A 19,090-nucleotide genomic window follows, 5' to 3' on the forward strand; every position below is an offset into this window, starting at 1 on the left:
CGTTGATAATGTACAAAGTACTTATGATGAGTAGCGATACTGAATATTTGATCACCAACAGATTTACCAAGCTGTCATTAAAAATGAAAAAATAAAGGGAGAACATGCCTAAGCTGCATATAAGCAGTCGGCTTAATTAAATGACACAACAGGCAGCTCTCTTTTAACCATAGACTGTGATTTTAACACATACTTTTAAGAAGGGATGGATGTTTGCTTCAAGTGATAGGCCAGGTAAGTGAAATGATATTATCTTGCTGTATTTGTGTCGTTTTCTTTACGTTTTCTGAGTAAAAGCAACCAAAAAGCCATTTTACAGTGGTTAAGCAAATAATAATAATAATAATCAGCAGGGATCCCCAGACCAATGCAATTAGTGCCTCCTTTATTTTAAAACCCACAAGCCGTCACTGTCCAGCACATCTTACCCCAACGTGATCCTCCAGCTGCCACCGTTCCGCCGTGGGTTGTGCCTCAGTCTGCTTGTTGCCGTGGGTGCCCTCCTGCAACCTCCAGAGCTGCTCCGCCCCACCCCTTCGGTCAATCCTGGATCTGCGAGTCTTGAACCGGGCCCTTCACAAGCTCCTTGTGCAGAAGCGCATCATCAGATGCATCCAGCCCCAGGATTGGTTTGCCGCAGTCGACCTGAAGGATGTGTACTTTCATGTCTCGATTCTTCCTCGACACAGGCTGTTCCTGTGATTTGCATTCGTGGGTCAGGCATGGCAATACAAGGTCCTCCCCTTCGGGGTGTCCCTGTCCCGCAGTGTCTTTGCGTAGGTCGCGGAGGGCGCCCTTGCCCAATTATGTTTTATATTATTTTTTCATTTTTTTGATTTAATTTGTTATTTGACAGGGACAATGGACAGTCTGAAAACTGCCCAATAATTTGCTACAGAGCTCAATTTCATCTGCTGTCCCTGGGCAGGAAAATACCAAATTCGTATTCTTATGGTAATTATGTAACAAAAACTTCAGTATAATACTATGTAAAATAAAACCCCTTCAAAATGTAACAAATTAAAAGTATAATCCCCCACATAGTAAAGACAATCCAAATTTCTACAAGATATCCCCATAAATACTACAAAACATCACCCTTCAAAAAAATAAAAAAAAATTTAAAAAATAAAAAAATAAATTATGTATTCAATGGTCACACACCTGACTTGACTTTTCAAATGTAGCTTAAACTGTTCTAATGTAGAGCACTGTCTAATATTAATTGGTAAATTATTGCAGTTATTAACAGCTTTTACAGAAAAACCTGAATGACCAAAATCAGTAACTCTAAAATTCGCTGCACAATCACCTCTTATAAAACAACAGAATTATGGAGAAACAGAAAATGTAGTGGACTTTGAAGACTTGGCGAGTGCTACTGGAGATCTTGTTGCTACTGGGATTCAACAGCTTTTAGCCCAAGATGGTATGGTCCCTTTGGAAATGTCTAGTATAAACTCCTCACCGCAATTGCAAAGAGTAGCTGAAGTCTCTATATTGACCTTGTCGAAAGAAGAGTTGTTGCCTTTATCAAGAATTGTTGATTCCTCATTAGTTTCTAATGATGAGAAAGCAGGAGAAAGGCTACAAAGACGAGAAGTTCAATCACTTGAAGGAGGGATAGGTGTTGCAACAACAATTCCAGATAAGGAAGTTCAGAAACAAAAAGGGAATATCCTCTTGGAGGTAGCTGAAGCTTTCCCTTTATCTTTGTCTCTGCTCTCTGGAAGATCATCAACATCGGATTCTCTTCTAGATGATGATAATCGGGATTCTCAGAGTTCCACAATGCTCTCTATGCAGGAACAAGAAGAAGTGACTGATTGGGCATCTAATTCTGAACCTTTTTTGGACTCTGATGAAATTAACATGATACCACTCAAATGAAAGAATCTGTTTCACAGAAAGAACTACCTCCCCGAGCTAAGAAAGAAAAGAAAAGGAAAAGACTGAAAAGTAATCTAGTTTCCCCTACATAAACTCTCTCTTTTATAGATTTCTCGTCTATCTGTTACATCTATTAATACTAGAGGTTTAGTTGATTTAGTGAAATGTTCTTCTGTGTTATCTTTTTTACATAGTGAGGGTCATGACATCGCCCTCCTTCAAGAATGTAATATTCCTCATAGGTCTAATTATAGACCCTTTCAAGATAGATGGAAATATGGCCACTCTATATGGTCAAGTGATAATAAGAATAAGTTGTCTGGGGTAGTCATTCTCTTCAGAGGTCGGCATTTTGAGATTCAACAGGTTCACGAAGTTGTTAGTGGGAGACTTTTGTATGTGGACGTGGAATTAAATGGTATAACTTTTCGTATAATTAACGTATATTGCCCTCCAGATTTACAAGAGCGGAAGGAAATTTTGAAAGAAATAGCTTCAATATTAATTTGTGGGCGGGAAGTAATTATGGGAGGCGATTTTAATTGTATAATAGCTAAAGAAGATCGGAAATCAATAACAACAATAAAACTTGTTTCTAGTTCAATAGACCTTATGAATATTATTAAGGACTTTAAGCTTACAGATATTTTTAGATCGCAGAACCACAATATTCCAGGTTTTACCTGATGTAATGGTTCCTCTTTCTCTCGTATTGATTTCGTATTCTCCTCACCTACAATTGAAGTAATAGAATCTTCTCTGAAACCGGTGTTCTTTTCCGATCATGCCAAAGTAGATTGTGTGGTGAGGATAAACGGAAGTAGTACGAGGGGATCTGGATTATGGAAACTGAATATAAATATGTTAAAAGATCCTAAAGTGGTATCAAGATTAAGAGAAAAACTTAATCAGTGGAAATCTCTTCAAGAATTGTATAGTTCTGTAGGAGATTGGTGGGAAGAACTCAAAACTAGAATAAGGAGGTTTTTTATACAGGAAAGTAAGAAAGCTACGTCGAAAAGTAATTTCCATTTTAAAAAGTGTCAGAGAGATTTGAAAATCTTATATTCTATGTCTCATTTTGGATTTGATGTAGTTGAAGATATTGCAAAACTTAAGAAAGAAATGGCTAAAATGATGGCTTATAAGAGTAAGAGCTATATTATAAGGAGTAGAGTTCAGTATATGGAATCTAATGAAAAATGCACTAGATATTTCTTTAGGAAACTTCTTGGTTCCTCAAGTTTAGATTCTTTAAAAATTCAAGACGATCAAATAATAACAGGAACCCATAATATAGTATCCCATGTTCATTCATTTTACGAGAATTTATATAGATCAAAAAATATAGAAGAAGAGGATATGATGACTTTCTTCTCTGAGGTTGGAAATAACATTCAAGGAGATTATAGAATGGAGGAGATTAACCTCTGCATAGACGACTTAACTAAAGCAGTAAAGAGCATGAGTAATAATAAATGCCCAGGAGCGGATGGTTTACCTAAGGAATTTTATATAACCTTTTGGGAAGATTTAAAAGATCATTTGCTAATGATGTTTATGGAGAGTCTACGCATAGGAAAACTCCCATCTTCTTTAAGAGAAGGAGTCATCTCATTGATGTTTAAAAAAGGAGACAAACAAGATTAAAAAAATTGGCGCCCCTTGACTCCCCAGTCAACACGTGAGATCACGCGATGATCACAGTGACATCACACCATTCTCGTACGGTGATACTCGCAGTGTGAGTAATATGTGAGCTCATTGTGAATTCAAAATGTTGAGCAGGTTGAGAGGAGGCAGTTCAAATATCAGTCACCGGGGGACATTCTACTTCCTGTTTCTCAACACTATCACAGTGATATCACAGTGCTCTCACATGATGAGCTCATGAGTGCACGCCCAGCTAACAGATTTCTGTTATAAGAACCTTCTCCAAACATACAACTGACTGCCAGACACAGCTTTAGATGAAATCAACTGAAATAAACAAATCAACAGCTTCACTCATTATTCACTCATGATGTTTTATTGTTTTGTTTGATATTACCATCATAGTGATTAGTGTTTGCTTTAGTTGGGCTCTTGACCCTTTACTTTATAACATTATATTTTTTGAGGTTGCTGTAACTGTGTTTGTAAAGCACATTTGTTATGGCAAGGAAACCCAAAAAGAGACTGCAACCAGGTGATATTGGTTTGTTATTGATGATAACAACACAGTCATCACCTAGATTCCATATGCAGTCTTGGGAAGTTGTGGCCTAATGGTTAGAGAGTCAGGCTCATAATCCAAAGGTTGCGGGTTTGAGTCTTGGGCAGGCAAGGATTGTAGGTGGGGAGAGAGAATGTACAGCGGTCTCTCCACCCTCAATACCATGACTGAGGTGCCCTTGAGCAAGGTACAGAACCCCCAACTGCTCCCCGGGCACTGCAACATAAATGGCTGCCCACTGTGTGTGCACTTTGGATGGGTTAATTGCAGAGCAAAAATTCTGAGTCACGTCACTTTCATAATCATTTATGGAGAATTATGAAAGCATAAGACACAAACATTATTAACTACTCTGATTCTTGATGTTTCTCTTTGTGTTTAAATGACAGTGTATGAATCTCAACAATGGTGACAATCAAACGCTTCATGCTGCAATGCATGCTGGGTGCCTAGTCTCTGTGCAGTGAGTGCACTTTGACCTCACATTAGTATGAGCACACAGTGAGGGCGCTGTGAGGTTACACTTTTAGCTCACTGTTACCTCACATTGTGACCTCATCACAAGTATCCTGTGAGATCATGGTGACATCGCTGTGAGATCAAATTGTTGACTGGGTCTGCTAGGGGTAGATGCTAAAATATTGTCTAAAGCCCTTTTTTTAAGATTCAGCCTATTATGCCCAAGTTTATTGGTAGCGATCAAACATGTGGCATTAAGGGGCGCTCCTTACAAGACATTTTGGAATTGGCCAGAGATAGTTATTTGTTTGCACAAGACCATAAACTGCCTTTGGCGATTTTAGGACTAGATATGGAAAAAACCTTTGACAGTATAGATCATTGCTATTTACATAGATTATGTGAGCGTTTAGGCCTTGGCCCCTCTATATGCTCATGGATTAAACTTCTTTATACAGATTGTCAAAGCAAAGTATTGGTAAATAACTATCTGTCAGACTCTTTTGAGATTTGCCCGGGTGTACGACAAGGTTGTAGCTTGTCCCCATTGCTATTTATTTTAGCAGTCGAGCCACTAGCTTGTGCGCTTAGGCAAAACCCAGAAATTAAAGGCTTTCCGATCCTGGGCAGTTCAGGTAGGGAGGCTAGGGTCTCACTTTATATGGACGATCTAACCCTCTTTCTTATCGATAATAACTCCATTAAGGAAACTTTGCAAATCTGTGAAAAGTTTATTCTAGCTACCGGTGCGAAAATTAATAGAAAAAAGACTGAAATTCTGTATTCCTTTTGGAAAGAACCTAAATTAAATTTGGGCTTTAAAGATCAGGTAGAATCCATTAAGATTTTAGGGCTTTTGATTGGTAACAACATGGAGAAAATTAATTGGGATCAGAAACTTGATAAAATTAAATGGAAAGTAAAACAGTGGGAGGATCAAGACCTTACTTTGAGAGGGAAAGTGTTAGTAATAAATGCCGAAATTTTAGCTTCTCTCACCTTTCTAGCCGCAACTTTGCCGGCACCAGTTAATTTTATAAGATCAGTTAAAAAAGTCTTGTTCGGTTTCCTTTGGGGTTCCAAACACAAAAGAATGAGAAGAGAAATATTGTATAAATCTAAGGGTGGGCTAGCAGTTCCAGAAATAAGTATTAAATTGGAATCAATGTTTTTGACTCCTATTCTGAAAGCTTGTCTAAGTAAGAATGAAGAAACTTTGTGGCATTGTTTTGCTAAGCTTTGGGTGGGCCAACAGGTAGCCAATGCTTGGAGGATTAGACGTCCACAAAATATACCCCATGCTGATTTTAGACCAAAGATATACGAAAAGGTGTTACTCTTCTTAAGAAAAGTTAAAGTGTCAGACATCCCTATTGAGAAAGTAAATCGAGTGAATGTGCAAAATATGTTATATCCAGAATTACAGAGGATATCTCCGGTGGGAAAGCTCATTGAGTCTGATTGTATTCAAGTATGGAAGAATGTAAGCAATGTATTTTTATTTCATTCACATAAAGACATTGGAGTAGGTAGACTTTGATGCACTAATTGCCAAGCAGTGTTTTTGAAAAAAAGGAACTGCTCAAAGAGTTCACAATGTACAAAACTTAAATGTGGAGAAGACGAGTCCATCAGCCATTTATTTTGGTCTTGTAAATATACTAAGGAGGTATGGTTTTCTGTACGAGAATGGTTAACTGACTTGTATAGATTTCCAAGTGAAATGGATGTTCTGTATGGAGAGCTGAATAACATAGACCCTGAGGAATGGATTAGATGGTGGACGGTTATCAATGTCATTAAAGAGGGGATATGGATAGCAAGAAATATTTCTTGCTTTAAAAGATATGATATACCGGCGGGAACAGTGATTACCTCAAGTCTTGTTTCAATCAGAGACTATGTGTTAAGAGATAGGAACCCTTTATCTGTGATGGAAACATCTAAGAAATGGAAATGTTCAACTTCTTCCCCAATTTTTGAACATTGTGAATGATATGTATGGGAAGAGAGTTCCCTTTTTTGTGTGATGTTATAACTATGTATTGAATTGAATGATCAATAAATGTTTTTAAAGAAAAAAAAACAAAACAAAACAAAAAAACTTTTAATCCTCTGGTCCTCTTCGGTCATTTTTGACCGAAAAATTTTGTATTTTGAAATTTAAAAAATCTTAGCTTCATCGGAGTGAGATGACACTTGGTGACTTTTGCATCTGATTTCATTCTATCTTGGCTTTCTTTGCCACAACAACTGTGCTTTATAAACTCACAATTACATCAACCATAAAAAAAAGCTAATATAAGAAGAATGAGGACCAAGATCCCAATGGCGCTTTTCCACTGCATGGTACGGCACGGTACGGTTCAGTACGGCTCACTTTCCACTGGGTACAGTACCTGGTACCGGTTACTTTTTTTAGTACCACCTTGGCCGAGGTTCCAAGCGAACCGTACCATTACCAAAACGTGACGTGTAAACTCTGCTGATCACTGATTGGCCGGAGAAAATCGTCACTGCCTGCGTCATTGAACTTGCAGCACGAGACACAGTCAGAAATAAACAGACCCGCTAGATTTAAATCCGCACAGCCAGCGAAGGATCGAACACAACTGTTTTGAATGAGCACACCTTTCTATTAACACCCAAAAAACGTCTGTTTCGTTGTCAGTCGAGGAAGTACAGATTGTCCTCTCATTGATAGCCGAGGAGCGGATCCAGCGAGAGCGTGATGGAGCGACACAGAATTAAAAAGTTTTTCAGGAGTCACAGCAGTAGAGTTGACGCGACTATAACGACACCCACTCTAAAGCAGTACTAAACTGCAGTGGAAACGCGAACTGAGTCGTACCGTGCCGAATCGAATCATACCACGCAGTGGAAAAGCACCACAACTAAAGCAAACACTGCCCACCACAAAGGTGACTTCAGTCTGGTTAGTAATGAGTGAAGCTGGTGATGCTGTTTATGGAGTTGTTTAATCATCCTCTGCTGAGATCTTCAGAGATTTAACCCCTTAACTGTCACCCACAGTTTTGAACAGAGACATTATAGTGCACTATCCAAACTTAATTTTTTATAATTCATGAATGAAAATATTTTGTAACATGATTTTAATGTACCATTTACATGGTAATGCAATGTCTGATTTTAAAATGGGTTTCAAAGGATGAATTTTGAAATTTTAAGTTTTCTACTGATAAATAATTTCTTATGATTTCTAATTCGTGATAGAGAAAAAGGCAACTAAGAAGACTTTCTGTGACAAAGGTCAGAATTCATGTCATGATGTAGATTTTTTTCAGGTGCACTCTTGTCATAAACAGAGGTGTCAAATCCAGGGTCAGAAAGTAAAAGTCCTGCCATGTGTTTATTCCACCCATGAACTCAGCAGCTGATTTCACCAGAGGAGGAACCAACTCATTCCTTTCAAGTCACAAGCAAGTTTCGAGACCAAATCCCAAGACCTCAATGAGTTGAGGTAATTAAGAGATAATTGAGAGACTAATTAAATGATGATTGTGCATTAGTGATGAACACCTGCTGTTACTGTGAATCACAGAGGATCAGATGTTGATGTTTTATTGGTTAAAATGATACCACCATCATGTAGATCAGTGTTTGCTTTAGTTGGGCTCTTGACCCTTGACTCCTGTGTTAGATCTCTCTGTAGCAATGCATGTGCTGTTGTAAAGCGGAGAGATCAGTGCTGTGCAGTGAGCAACTGTTAGTTGTTTTCATATGATGAGGTAATCATCAGGTGCTTACCTGTTTGCATCCAATATACTGTGTGTATATATATGTACACATACAACATTTTTCATTTTTTTAATTTATGTTCTGCTTTTGAATAAACAACTCTGTGAAACCACAGTGCGCAATGAATTTACTGCTGTAGCAGTTATAGAGAAAGAATTTTAAATCTAATGCATTTAAATATTTAAACTCCAGTCCTACTCAGACACACACAGACATCAAGAACCAGCGTATGAATCTCAACAATGGTGACAATCAACAAAATGCTTCATGCTGCAATGCATGCTGGGTAACACCACAGTATGAATAATTATTGTCACCACTGTTGAGGATCGTATGATAAGTGTTCATGTCTAAAAGCCTGAGCAATATAATTCTTAATTTTTTCCAATATTTAATATTATGATGGCATTTGTTTAATAGTAAATTCCTGCAGTTCTGTAACAGCTGAACGTCAGTAAATAAACCAAAGAGAGACACCTTCATGATGTTCATTCAAGTGACATAAAAGCCAAAAGTGTAAGCTCATCTGCTTCCTCAAGCTTTTAATTCAGCAATGTGCAAATGTTTGTTGTGAAGCAATATTTCAATTGCTTAAAAGCAATCCATTCTCAGTTACTAAAAGGGTCAAGAGCCCAACTAAAGCAAACACTGATCTCCATGATGGTGGCATCATTTTAACCAATAAAACATCAACATCTGATCCTCTGTAATTCTCAATAACAGCAGGTGTTCATCACTAATGCACAATCAACATTTAATTAGTCTCTCAATTATCTCTTAATTACCTCAACTCGTTGAGGTCTTGGGATTTGACTCAAAACTTGCTTGTGACTTGAAAGGAATGACTTGGTTCCTCCTCTGGTGAAATCAGCTGCTGAGTTCATGGGTGGAATAAACACATGGCAGGACTTTTACTTTCTGTCCCTGGATTTGACACCTCTGGTCATAAATTAATCTATTACTTTTCCTACATAATTTTTTAACAGAAAAAGTGGTGAAATACCCATTTAGGAGTCTTAGACCTTTCCAACGATATATAGTTTGTCATGATTAGATTAGGATTTAATTGTAAAATAGTGAAGTAAAGGTAGGCGTCCCACAGGGTGGACGGTGACAGTTAAGAGGTTAAACAACTCTTTTGTAATTTGTAATTGAAACAATAAATCAACAGCTAAACCTTAGTTAATTCCAAATAAGATCTTCTGTAGATGTCTGACAGAAATAAAGTCAGTCTGGTTATTGATAAGTGGAGCTGGTGATGCTGTATGTGGGGTTGTTTAATCATATTTTGAGAGATTTAATGTATTTTATTTCAGCTGATGTCATCTAAGGATGTGTCTAAAGTCAGTTGTTGTTCTTGTGTTTCTCTTTCTGTCAGTGATTATGTTTGTTAACAGCAGGTGTTCATCATTAATACTCAATCAGCACTTAATTAATCACTTAATTACTTAACTGCAAGTTTTAAAACTTACATGGTTTAAGCCAAGGGAAATGTATTTACTCAAGTGGTTTGAGTTACCCTAACTTGTTGGGTTTTACAGTGTGAAAACATTTTATGTTAATTCTTATTAAAATATTATCATTGTTTTATATTTTGTTAGCTTAATTTATGTTGCTGCTGCTGTTGTTACTGTCAGTTAGCTGTCATGTGGATCAGAGTTCATATTTTTACTGATTTAAAATTTGTTTATCCTCACCATGTTTGAGAATTGTGTGCTGAGTTACTGTATATTCGCATCTCATTGCAACTTAATAAAATATTTGTTCATTATAGCATAAATGTTTGCTTTTACTTTTAAGAGGAAAACAAGCTCTTAAAAGGTTTTTTTTAAGAGGGAAATACTACCCATGCTATGTGGAAAACTTTGAAAATAAATGTAAATCTGAAAGAAAAAGTAGTATTGCTAAAACGTATTTGGTTGCCCTGACAGATTTTTTTTAACACTCAGTAGACTGACTTTTATTCATTAGATGAACTAAAGTTTTTAAGTTGTCGGTTGCTAGTCGAGCTTACTTAAAAATTAAAAAATGTTTTGAGTTACATCAACTTTTTTTTTTACAGTGAAGCATCTAATAACTTTGTAAGTAGTTATAATGGTGTTTTGTTTTTAATGTTATAATCACATATCCTGAAGGTGGGTAAAATGCATTTACATTAAGCAAATACATCATCTGGTCACACACATACATCAATATTTTGCACATGAATCACCACAGTGGTTACAATCAAAAACAAAAAAGCTTGGGAATCCAGCATGTGGAAGAAGCGAGTTTTGTGCTATGAAGCCACCCATCATGCATTGCAAGAAGCTTTTTCGTTTTGATTGTCACCGTTGTTGTGAGTCATATGCAAAATCTTGATGTCTGTCTTCAGGATGTGTATTCGCTTTAATACTATTAGTGCTGTTACTGCAGTTTCAGAAGGCTGGTGGATATAAATGTCACAGGTGAACAAAATTAAAAACAAAACACCATTACAGCAACTGTTGAAACCTTAAGCATACTCAATGCTTATTTTGACGACGTTATCATCATCAGGATAGAAAGATGCTGATCTCTTTCTAGCTTGGTTTTCTTTGCCACAACAACTGTGCCTTACAAACACACAGTTACAGAAGTCAAAAAAAAAATTAAGATGAAGTCTGAGGACCAAGAACCCAACTAAAGCAAACACTGCCCACCACAATGGTGACTTCAAATGAAATAAACATCAACATCTAAACCTCTATTAATTCTCAAAAAGAGCTCCTGTAGACATCTGACATAAATAAAGTCAGTCTGGTTAATAATGAGTGAAGCTGGTGATGCTGTTTGTTTAATCATCCTCTGCTGAGATCTTCAGAGATTTAATGCGTTTGACTTGCAGGTGATTTTACCAAATGCTTACTCATCAGTTACATGATCATTTAATTTGATCATTCACCTCATGAACTTCAACACTACTTTAGTGTTTCTTTTAACATTGTGTGCAGTGTTCACTGAGGATTTTGCTGTGTATGTTGTACATTTCTGCATCGATCCAAACAGAGTTCTGTACCTGTAAATGTCTGTACCTGTGTTTAATGTCTCTGACTAAACACAGCATGAGTGGCTCAGTGGGAAATGTTGTCTCCTCACAGCAAGAAGATCTCTGGTTTGAGTCCCAGCTGAGCCAGAAAGTCTTTCCCTCACAATCTAAAGAAGTGTGAATTACAGATGCTTAACTGTCTAAAGGTGTAACTGTGTATTTTACTGCCTATTGATGGATCCGTGGCTGAGTTTTTTTTTTTTTTTTGGCTTTTTAATGGCTCAGTTTTGGGGTTTCTGGTTAAAAACTGGTCTCTATTGGCGCTTTTCCACTGCATGGTACGACTCGGCACGGCTCAGTTCGGCTCGGTTTGCGTTTCCACTGCAGTTTAGTACCGTTTTAAAGTGGGCGGGATAATTCACGTGTCATTAGTGTTGCCTCCTCCTATGCGCTGGAGCATGGCACCTCTCTGGCAGACATATGTAGAGCTGCGGGCTGGGCGACACGAACACCTTCGCGAGGTTCTACAGTCTCCGCGCTGAGCCGGTTTCTTCCTTTATGTTGGGTAATAGGTAATTGGCGGGAAGGACCGGATGGTGTCACGCTTGCTGTGCCATTCCCCCTCACCCCGGGGATGTGAGCCCCTTTTCCTCCTCCAGTAGTGTTCCCCCGGTCGGTGAACCCTGGTTGAGTATCCTCCAACACCCCTGGCAGTCAGACTGAGCAGAGCAGTCTGACGCCAGGCCCAATATTGGTGTTAGCTTGAACCAACCGCTATTTCCGGGACACATTCTCGGCTCCTCAGCATAAACATGATGAGTGGATGCATCTGTCACCTCTTTATACCCATAGGCTTGGGGAGTAGCTCAGGTATGCTAAATCCACTAGCCAAAAAAAGCAGAGATGATTGGGGCTCTCAAGTAAACCCCTAATGTCGTCACAACATAACATCTCCGTTCCCTCCATCAGGGAATGAGGATTACGTACATAACCGAGACATTAAGTCTTTCAAAGCCCATGTACCTGTTGATGAATTGTATATGATGAAAACCCCCCCTCCTCCAATGCCCATACTGTGAGCATTAAACAGACTCAAACACAGCAGAGTGGCGATAGCGGCATCAACTGCTGAACCTTTACGCTTCAAGATGTCCCTGAAATGACAAAGAACAATGTGTAAATTCAAGTGAAGAACAATGGCTCCATATTAGTATTGCAGACTCTATGGTTACAAAAGTCTCATGCAAGTAATCTTTCACAGAATCATAAATGTGGTTCTTTGGAATCATACCTCCCAATCTCAGAGCAAGTCCCAGCATCCGCTGCCACTGCTGCTTTAGTATAGCAGTTATCACTGGGTGTCTCAGTGGAGGTCACAATTGATCTCTGTGTGAGTGTCAGTATTAAAATTGATACAGTCACAAAGGCAGCAAACAGATATCTGAAAGTAGACAGAGTATATTTGAGATATTTATTCATTGCACAGTCAAAATTCAAACATGGTATATATCTGCCAAATCATGTCATTAAATACAATTTATCACTGAATATGCAATATGCTATATTCTGAAACTTGACAGCTCTGAGAACTGACAGAATTATGTTTTACATTTTAATACTGTGAAAATCACGGTCTGGGGGACCTACATAGGTCATTTAGGCCCAATCCCATTTTTACCCCTTAGCCCTTCCCCTTTCCCCCACCACTCCGTTTCGCACGTTCACGTGAAGGGGTAGTGGTGTCTCGATTCTCTTTTGGCTGGAGGGGTAGGGGAAAGGCGAAGGGCCAGATAGCCCTTCAAATGAAGATTTTTCGGGGCCACACTTCAAATGAAGGGGTATGAATTATCTCAGTGTAAACCCTCTACAGCGGCAACATGGCTGGCCGAGCAAACAAAAAGACGCATAAATGTAAGCATTATTGGCATTAATAAAGATTTTAATGAAAAGTAATCATTTGTTTTATGTTATATTCAATTGTGAGTTCATATTTACGGTCATATTATTCAAAGAAATGTTTGCAAAAAATCGCTAAAGTTTGCTAAACGTCATATCATTACTGACTGCACGATAGTGCCACAACATATTTTCATGCCTGATCAGAGCGATAACCACCAGCCATTGAGGGTGACTAGTTCTCCCAATAATTAGAAATCGCTAAACCTTTTTCTCAAATATTGCCAATTTGAGAGAGAATGAAAGTTGTGTGTACACGCGTCTGTGCATCGCTCTTTACAATGAGATATGTGTGTTGTAGAATTATTCCCTAATTCAACTGATATGCGATTCCCTGATCAATCCTCTAACAGGAACGTGAGGAAGAGATCAGATAAAATAGAAGTTGATTCTGATGATTTTTTAGTTCAAGGGATACAAAGAGACTAGAGTAGGGAGGTCAAGAAACAGGAGAAGAAGGAACGTCGCAGACGGGCCCAAGAGAGAGCGAGAGGACCAGAAGATCATCTTCAAGATGAAGGCAATATTGAGACTCATGAGAAAACAGGAAACGACAAATAAAAGAATAATGAAATTAATAAGAGAGATGATTGAATTATGTGATTATTCAGATGAACTGCAAAAGTTAACAAATGATTTAGAGACAGTGAAACTTTAGACTCCTGTTATAAAAATATGAGTGTTGAAAGCTATGTATAAATATATCCTATGTTGAAACCATAGATGATTATAATCTTGTAGGTTTAACAGTTATATAGTTGCTGTGCTTATTTTGTAACATAACGGTTAAAAGCAAGAGGATGCACTTTGCATTTCCATGCAAGGTGGAACCTTTAGCTAAACCGTGGCATAAGATGCTCTTAACACCTGCTAGAGGTGTTATATTGTGGTTTAGGCATATAGGTTTATATGTTGCTTATGTTTGAAAAAGGTGTCATAATTTTTTTCCTATAGTTTAAAATAGAACTAGACATGCTTGCTATCTAGAGGTGTCGTAATATTTCCTTCTGAACTTTTGACATTACTTTTGTACAGACTCTGACATAAAGGTCATGTTTCCTGCCTGGGATGGAGGAGGCAGTTACAAGCGGTGTAAGAACTATATAAAGGCTTGTTAGACTTTTTGTCAGGGCCGGCACTTCATGGTGAAGACTATTCGCTGTTATTTTATTGTTATTTGCTTATGTGTTATTTGTTTTTTTAATAAAACGAAACCAATGCTTTGGTGATTCGTTAACTTTCTTAAACAAGTCTCTGAGTGATTAATTAATAATAATAACTTGTTATCTGAACCTGAATATAACTTAACCGAGCTTCAAGAGGTACGGATTTGACTGAGCCAGGACGGTCACCGGCTGGAAAGCACCCGGAATCATTAACAACATCCATCCAGATAAGAGGTAATTATGCATTCACTATTTAGAAGGTACTTATGGATGATGAAGATGTGAATTATGAAGTTTTAGGGTCTTTTAACCGGTATATAAGCACAACAGTGTGTGTGTGTCAGTAAGCAGCTTCATTACTATAGAACGGTAATGCACACTAGCACACCAGTATAGGTGTGTTTATTCTAGGAGCTAGACGACGTATGATGACGTGTGACGGTATAGTAGTGGTGTCCCAATTCTTATGGTAATATTTATACCCCTACACCTTGACACTCTTTCAAAGGACAAGGGGCAGGGGCATATAATAGAACTGGGATTAGGCCTTAGCATTGCCCATTCGAGGGGCAGGGACTCAAAATCTCTTTAATTTGAAGAGGTTTGGCTCACAAAAATGTTTGGGAATCCCTGCACTATGTGAACAAACAGTAATAAACATGAAAACAGCCAATACATACAAAGTCTTCCAGGGTTGAAATATTTTTGTTCAGACTTCCAAAATCAACAGTCACTGAAGGTCACCAGATATAATGAAGACAGTATTTCAAAGCTATACATCACCAGTGTAGTAACTTGCATAATTATTTGTTGATGAACAAATATACATTGAGAGAAGCATGAGAAGCATGAGAAGCAAAAATCAGAAGCATGGTTTGCAAATGTATTTACATGACATTTGTGAATATAAATAAATGGTATGACACACAGTAGGAATTTTAGAAAGAAAAATATATATAGAGAAACAATAATTAGGGAGAGCAAATAAATGAGAAATAATTTACTGCTGTTATGTGAATAATATGTAATCATGTAATCCATAAAAAAGTCATGCAGACCTGCCAACCTGTACGCATTTTGCCATTTTGACCTCAAAGTATGCTGGCATGATTTGTCACTCTAAACCACAAAAAAACAAACAAGCAAAAAAAAAAAAAAAAAAACTAAAACTACAAAAAACCTGGTGATGCCTCTGTCCATGTGTAGTATTCAAAACAAGCAACAACAAAAAAGATGAATAGTTTAACCAATCTGGGCTGCGTTTCCCAAAAGCATTCCCAGTCAACAATTTGATCTCACAGTGATCTCACAGGATACTCGTGATGAGGTCACAAGGTGAGGTAACAGTGAGCTAAAAGTGTAACCTCACGGCGCCCTCGCTGTGAGCTCATACTAATGTGAGGTCAAAGTGCACTCACTGCGCAGAGACTAGGTACCCAGCATGCATTGCAGCATGAAGCTTTTGACTGTCACCATTGTTGAGATTCATACACTGATTCTTGATCTGTCTCTTTGTTTTTGAATGATACCGTAGTTCAAAATGTTTGTGACATACGCTTTTAAATTCATTCATAAATTATTACACTGTTTGTTCCTATACTGTATAATCAAAAAGCTGTTATAATTAAAACGTTCAGATTAATAACCCTACACAAAGACCGCATACTGAATCTAGGTGATGATTTTGTTATCAACAACAACAAACCAATATCACCTGGTTGCAGTGTCTTTTTGGTGTTATTTGCCATAACAAACGTGCTTTACAAACACAGTTACAGCAGCTCAAACAAATATAGTGTCATAAAGTCAAGGGTCAAGAGCCCAACTAAAGCAAACACTAATCACTTTGATGGTAACATCAAACATTTCAGTTGATTTCATCGAAGGCTGTGTCTGGAAGTCAGTTGTATGTTTGGAGAAGGTTCTTATAACAGAAATCTGTTAGCTGGGCATGAGCTCATCATGTGAGAGCACTGTGATATCTCTGTGATAGTGTTGAGAAACAGGAAGTAGAATGTACCCCCGGTGACTGATATTTGAACTGGCTCCTCTCAACCTGCTCAACATTTTGAATTCACAATGAGCTCATATATTACTCACACTGTGAGGATCACCGTATGAAAATGGTGTGATGTCACTGTGATCATCGCGTGATCTCACGTGTTGACTGGGTTGTAAGTCTAAGTACATCGTAGACCCATTGCCACCAATGGAGCTACGATCAATTTAGGCTTATGATGCTTTTGAGAAACGCAGCACTGTTGCATTTACATAATTATTGTGCATTTTATTTCTCTCCAAACTGGCTTTGTTTGTGTGTCCGGGAGTCTGCGCACTGAGATGAGGAAACACCTCCCCGCTTAAAACATGCATCTGAAAAAGCAACACACGCTGGACATCTTCCCTTGTAATGACTTGTAATGAGAGGTGTTTCTAAACCTACAACAAAAGAGAACATTATAGCATACCCCACAACATCTGATGAATGTTAGAAATATATTAGAAATTTCCATTCTGATCTGATGTGGTTCTTTATCACAGAATGCCACAGAAATATATTCTAAAATGTAACAAAGGCTATGTCGACTAGCAAAGGATTATAAATAGCCTAAGCGTAATTATTATGAAAATACCCAATGTGGTTTTAAGAACACAGATAAACTATACACCATCACAGTCGAGTGTTTATTGTCTTAATGTTCTCTTTGAATGTCCCCCTTCCCAGTCACAGTGGTGGTACTCAAATAATTTTTCCAAGGTTGGCAGGTCTGGATTATGTAATCCAGATGACATGTAATCAGTTACTACAAAGCACTGTACATATATGTGTGTGTGTGTGTGTGTGTGTGTGTGTGTGTGTGTGTGTGTGCATTCTTCATCACCTTTTTGGCTTGCTTGTATATAGTTCAATGAAGAAATTTGAGATGAGACTACACAATAGTAAATAGCACACATCCACCAGTAAAAAGAACCTGTTTTAAAACAAACAAACAAATTATCTCAGGATTATATGACATTATGACAGAGTGTGCAGGTGCCATGTTCACACCCAGAGCAAATATGTGATCAGAGTTGGACAATCCAGGGGTCAGAAAGTAAAAGTCCTGCCATATTTTTGTTCCACCCATGAACTCAGCAACTGATTTCACCAGAGGAGGAACCAAGTCATTCCTTTCAAGTCACAAGCAAGTCTCAAGTCAAATCCCAAATCCTCAAAGAGTTAAAGTTAATGAGCTAATTAAGTGACTAATTAAATGATGATTGTGCATTAGTGATGAACACCTGCTGTTAATGAGAATTACAGAGGATCAGATGTTGATGTTTTATCGGCTAAAATGATGCCACCATCATGGAGAGCAGTGTTTGCTTTAGTTGGGCTCTTGACCCTTTCAGAAAAACAAAGTAATTTGCTTCTAAGCGAATGCAATATTATTTCACAGCAAACAATTGTGCGTTGCTGAATCAGAAGCTTGATGTAGTAGATTAGCTTACGTTTTCTGCTCTTAAATCATTTGAATGCACATCGTTAATTGTGTCTCACTTTGGTTTATTGAGTGATATTCAGCTGTCATTGAATTGCAAGAAGAAAAAAAAAACTTAAACAAATATCACATATTTGGTGAGAAGAACTGTGTTAGCTCAGGCTTTTAGACATGAACACTGATCATACGATCCTCAATGGTGGTGACAATAATTTGATAAATATTCAAACTGCAATGCATGATGGGAGTTTTTACTATAGTATTACCCAGCATGCATTGCAGCATGAAGAATTTTGTTGGTTGTCACCATTGTTCAGATTCATATGCTGGTTCTTGATGTCTGTGTGTGTCAAAATAGCTGAAAAGTTCAAGTATTTATATACATTAGCTTTCAAAAGAATTCATTATAATTATCAGAGCAACACGTTCTTTGTATGCTGTAGTTTCACAGGGTTGACTATCTAAAAACCTTAACATACAAATAAAAATATGTAAGCTGTAAACGCATACTTGCTCACTGCACAGCACAGATTTTTTTCTTAATATTATTTTATTATTTCCTTTATATCACATTACAAGACCAAAAAGAAACATTCTTTCATAAATACATATCTTACAACCATATAATTGAATCGATTTGTTACCCTTTGTTCTTTAAACATTTCCAAGAATTAACCAATTTTCAGGACCATATCAAAAGGAGGGACATTTGGTATGTTCCATAACTTATCGGTTACATTGGCTGGCAATTTCTGCCCTTCTCTTAGAATATAGTCCCCTATACCTTTTAAACGATGTAATTACTGATTTCACTGGGATCTCATATCTTTGAAAAACACATATATTCCTAGATTTCTATAGTGCTTCTTTAAAAACATTTATAATTACCCACCACCGAATCCATTTTTCACAATTAACCTTTTCCAATTCTCCATACCAAATATCACCTTCACTTGGCACTCTGTACAAATTATGTAACCATAATCGAATAAAATCCCAAACCCTCTGGGCATAAGCACACTCCCAGAAACAGTGTCTCATTGTCTCTTCTTCTCCACAGTTTGCTCTAGGACACAGAGAAAGGCGAGAGCAACCTCTCCTATTCAAGAAAGCCCGGGTGGGTAAACAGTTTTGTACAGTTTGCCAAGCAATATCT

The 19,090-nt window shown here is 37.7% G+C and overlaps 1 protein-coding gene across 5 annotated transcripts in view; it reads right to left on the reverse strand.

The window, feature by feature from the left end:
* Positions 1 to 19,090, reverse strand: part of LOC131547574 (glutathione hydrolase 1 proenzyme-like) — a 133,408-nt gene that overhangs the window by 58,312 nt on the left and 56,006 nt on the right. For all 5 annotated transcript variants that reach the window (XM_058788270.1, XM_058788242.1, XM_058788265.1 and 2 more), the window contains 3 exons: positions 17,335 to 17,424; positions 12,622 to 12,771; positions 12,354 to 12,484 (listed from right to left, as the gene is read on the reverse strand). In XM_058788270.1, coding sequence (XP_058644253.1) covers positions 12,354 to 12,484; positions 12,622 to 12,771; positions 17,335 to 17,424 — 371 coding nt within the window. The remainder of the gene's footprint in view (positions 1 to 12,353; positions 12,485 to 12,621; positions 12,772 to 17,334; positions 17,425 to 19,090) is intronic.

The sequence above is a fragment of the Onychostoma macrolepis genome, chromosome 01 (assembly GCF_012432095.1).
Source record: "Onychostoma macrolepis isolate SWU-2019 chromosome 01, ASM1243209v1, whole genome shotgun sequence".
Taxonomy (NCBI): domain Eukaryota; kingdom Metazoa; phylum Chordata; class Actinopteri; order Cypriniformes; family Cyprinidae; genus Onychostoma; species Onychostoma macrolepis.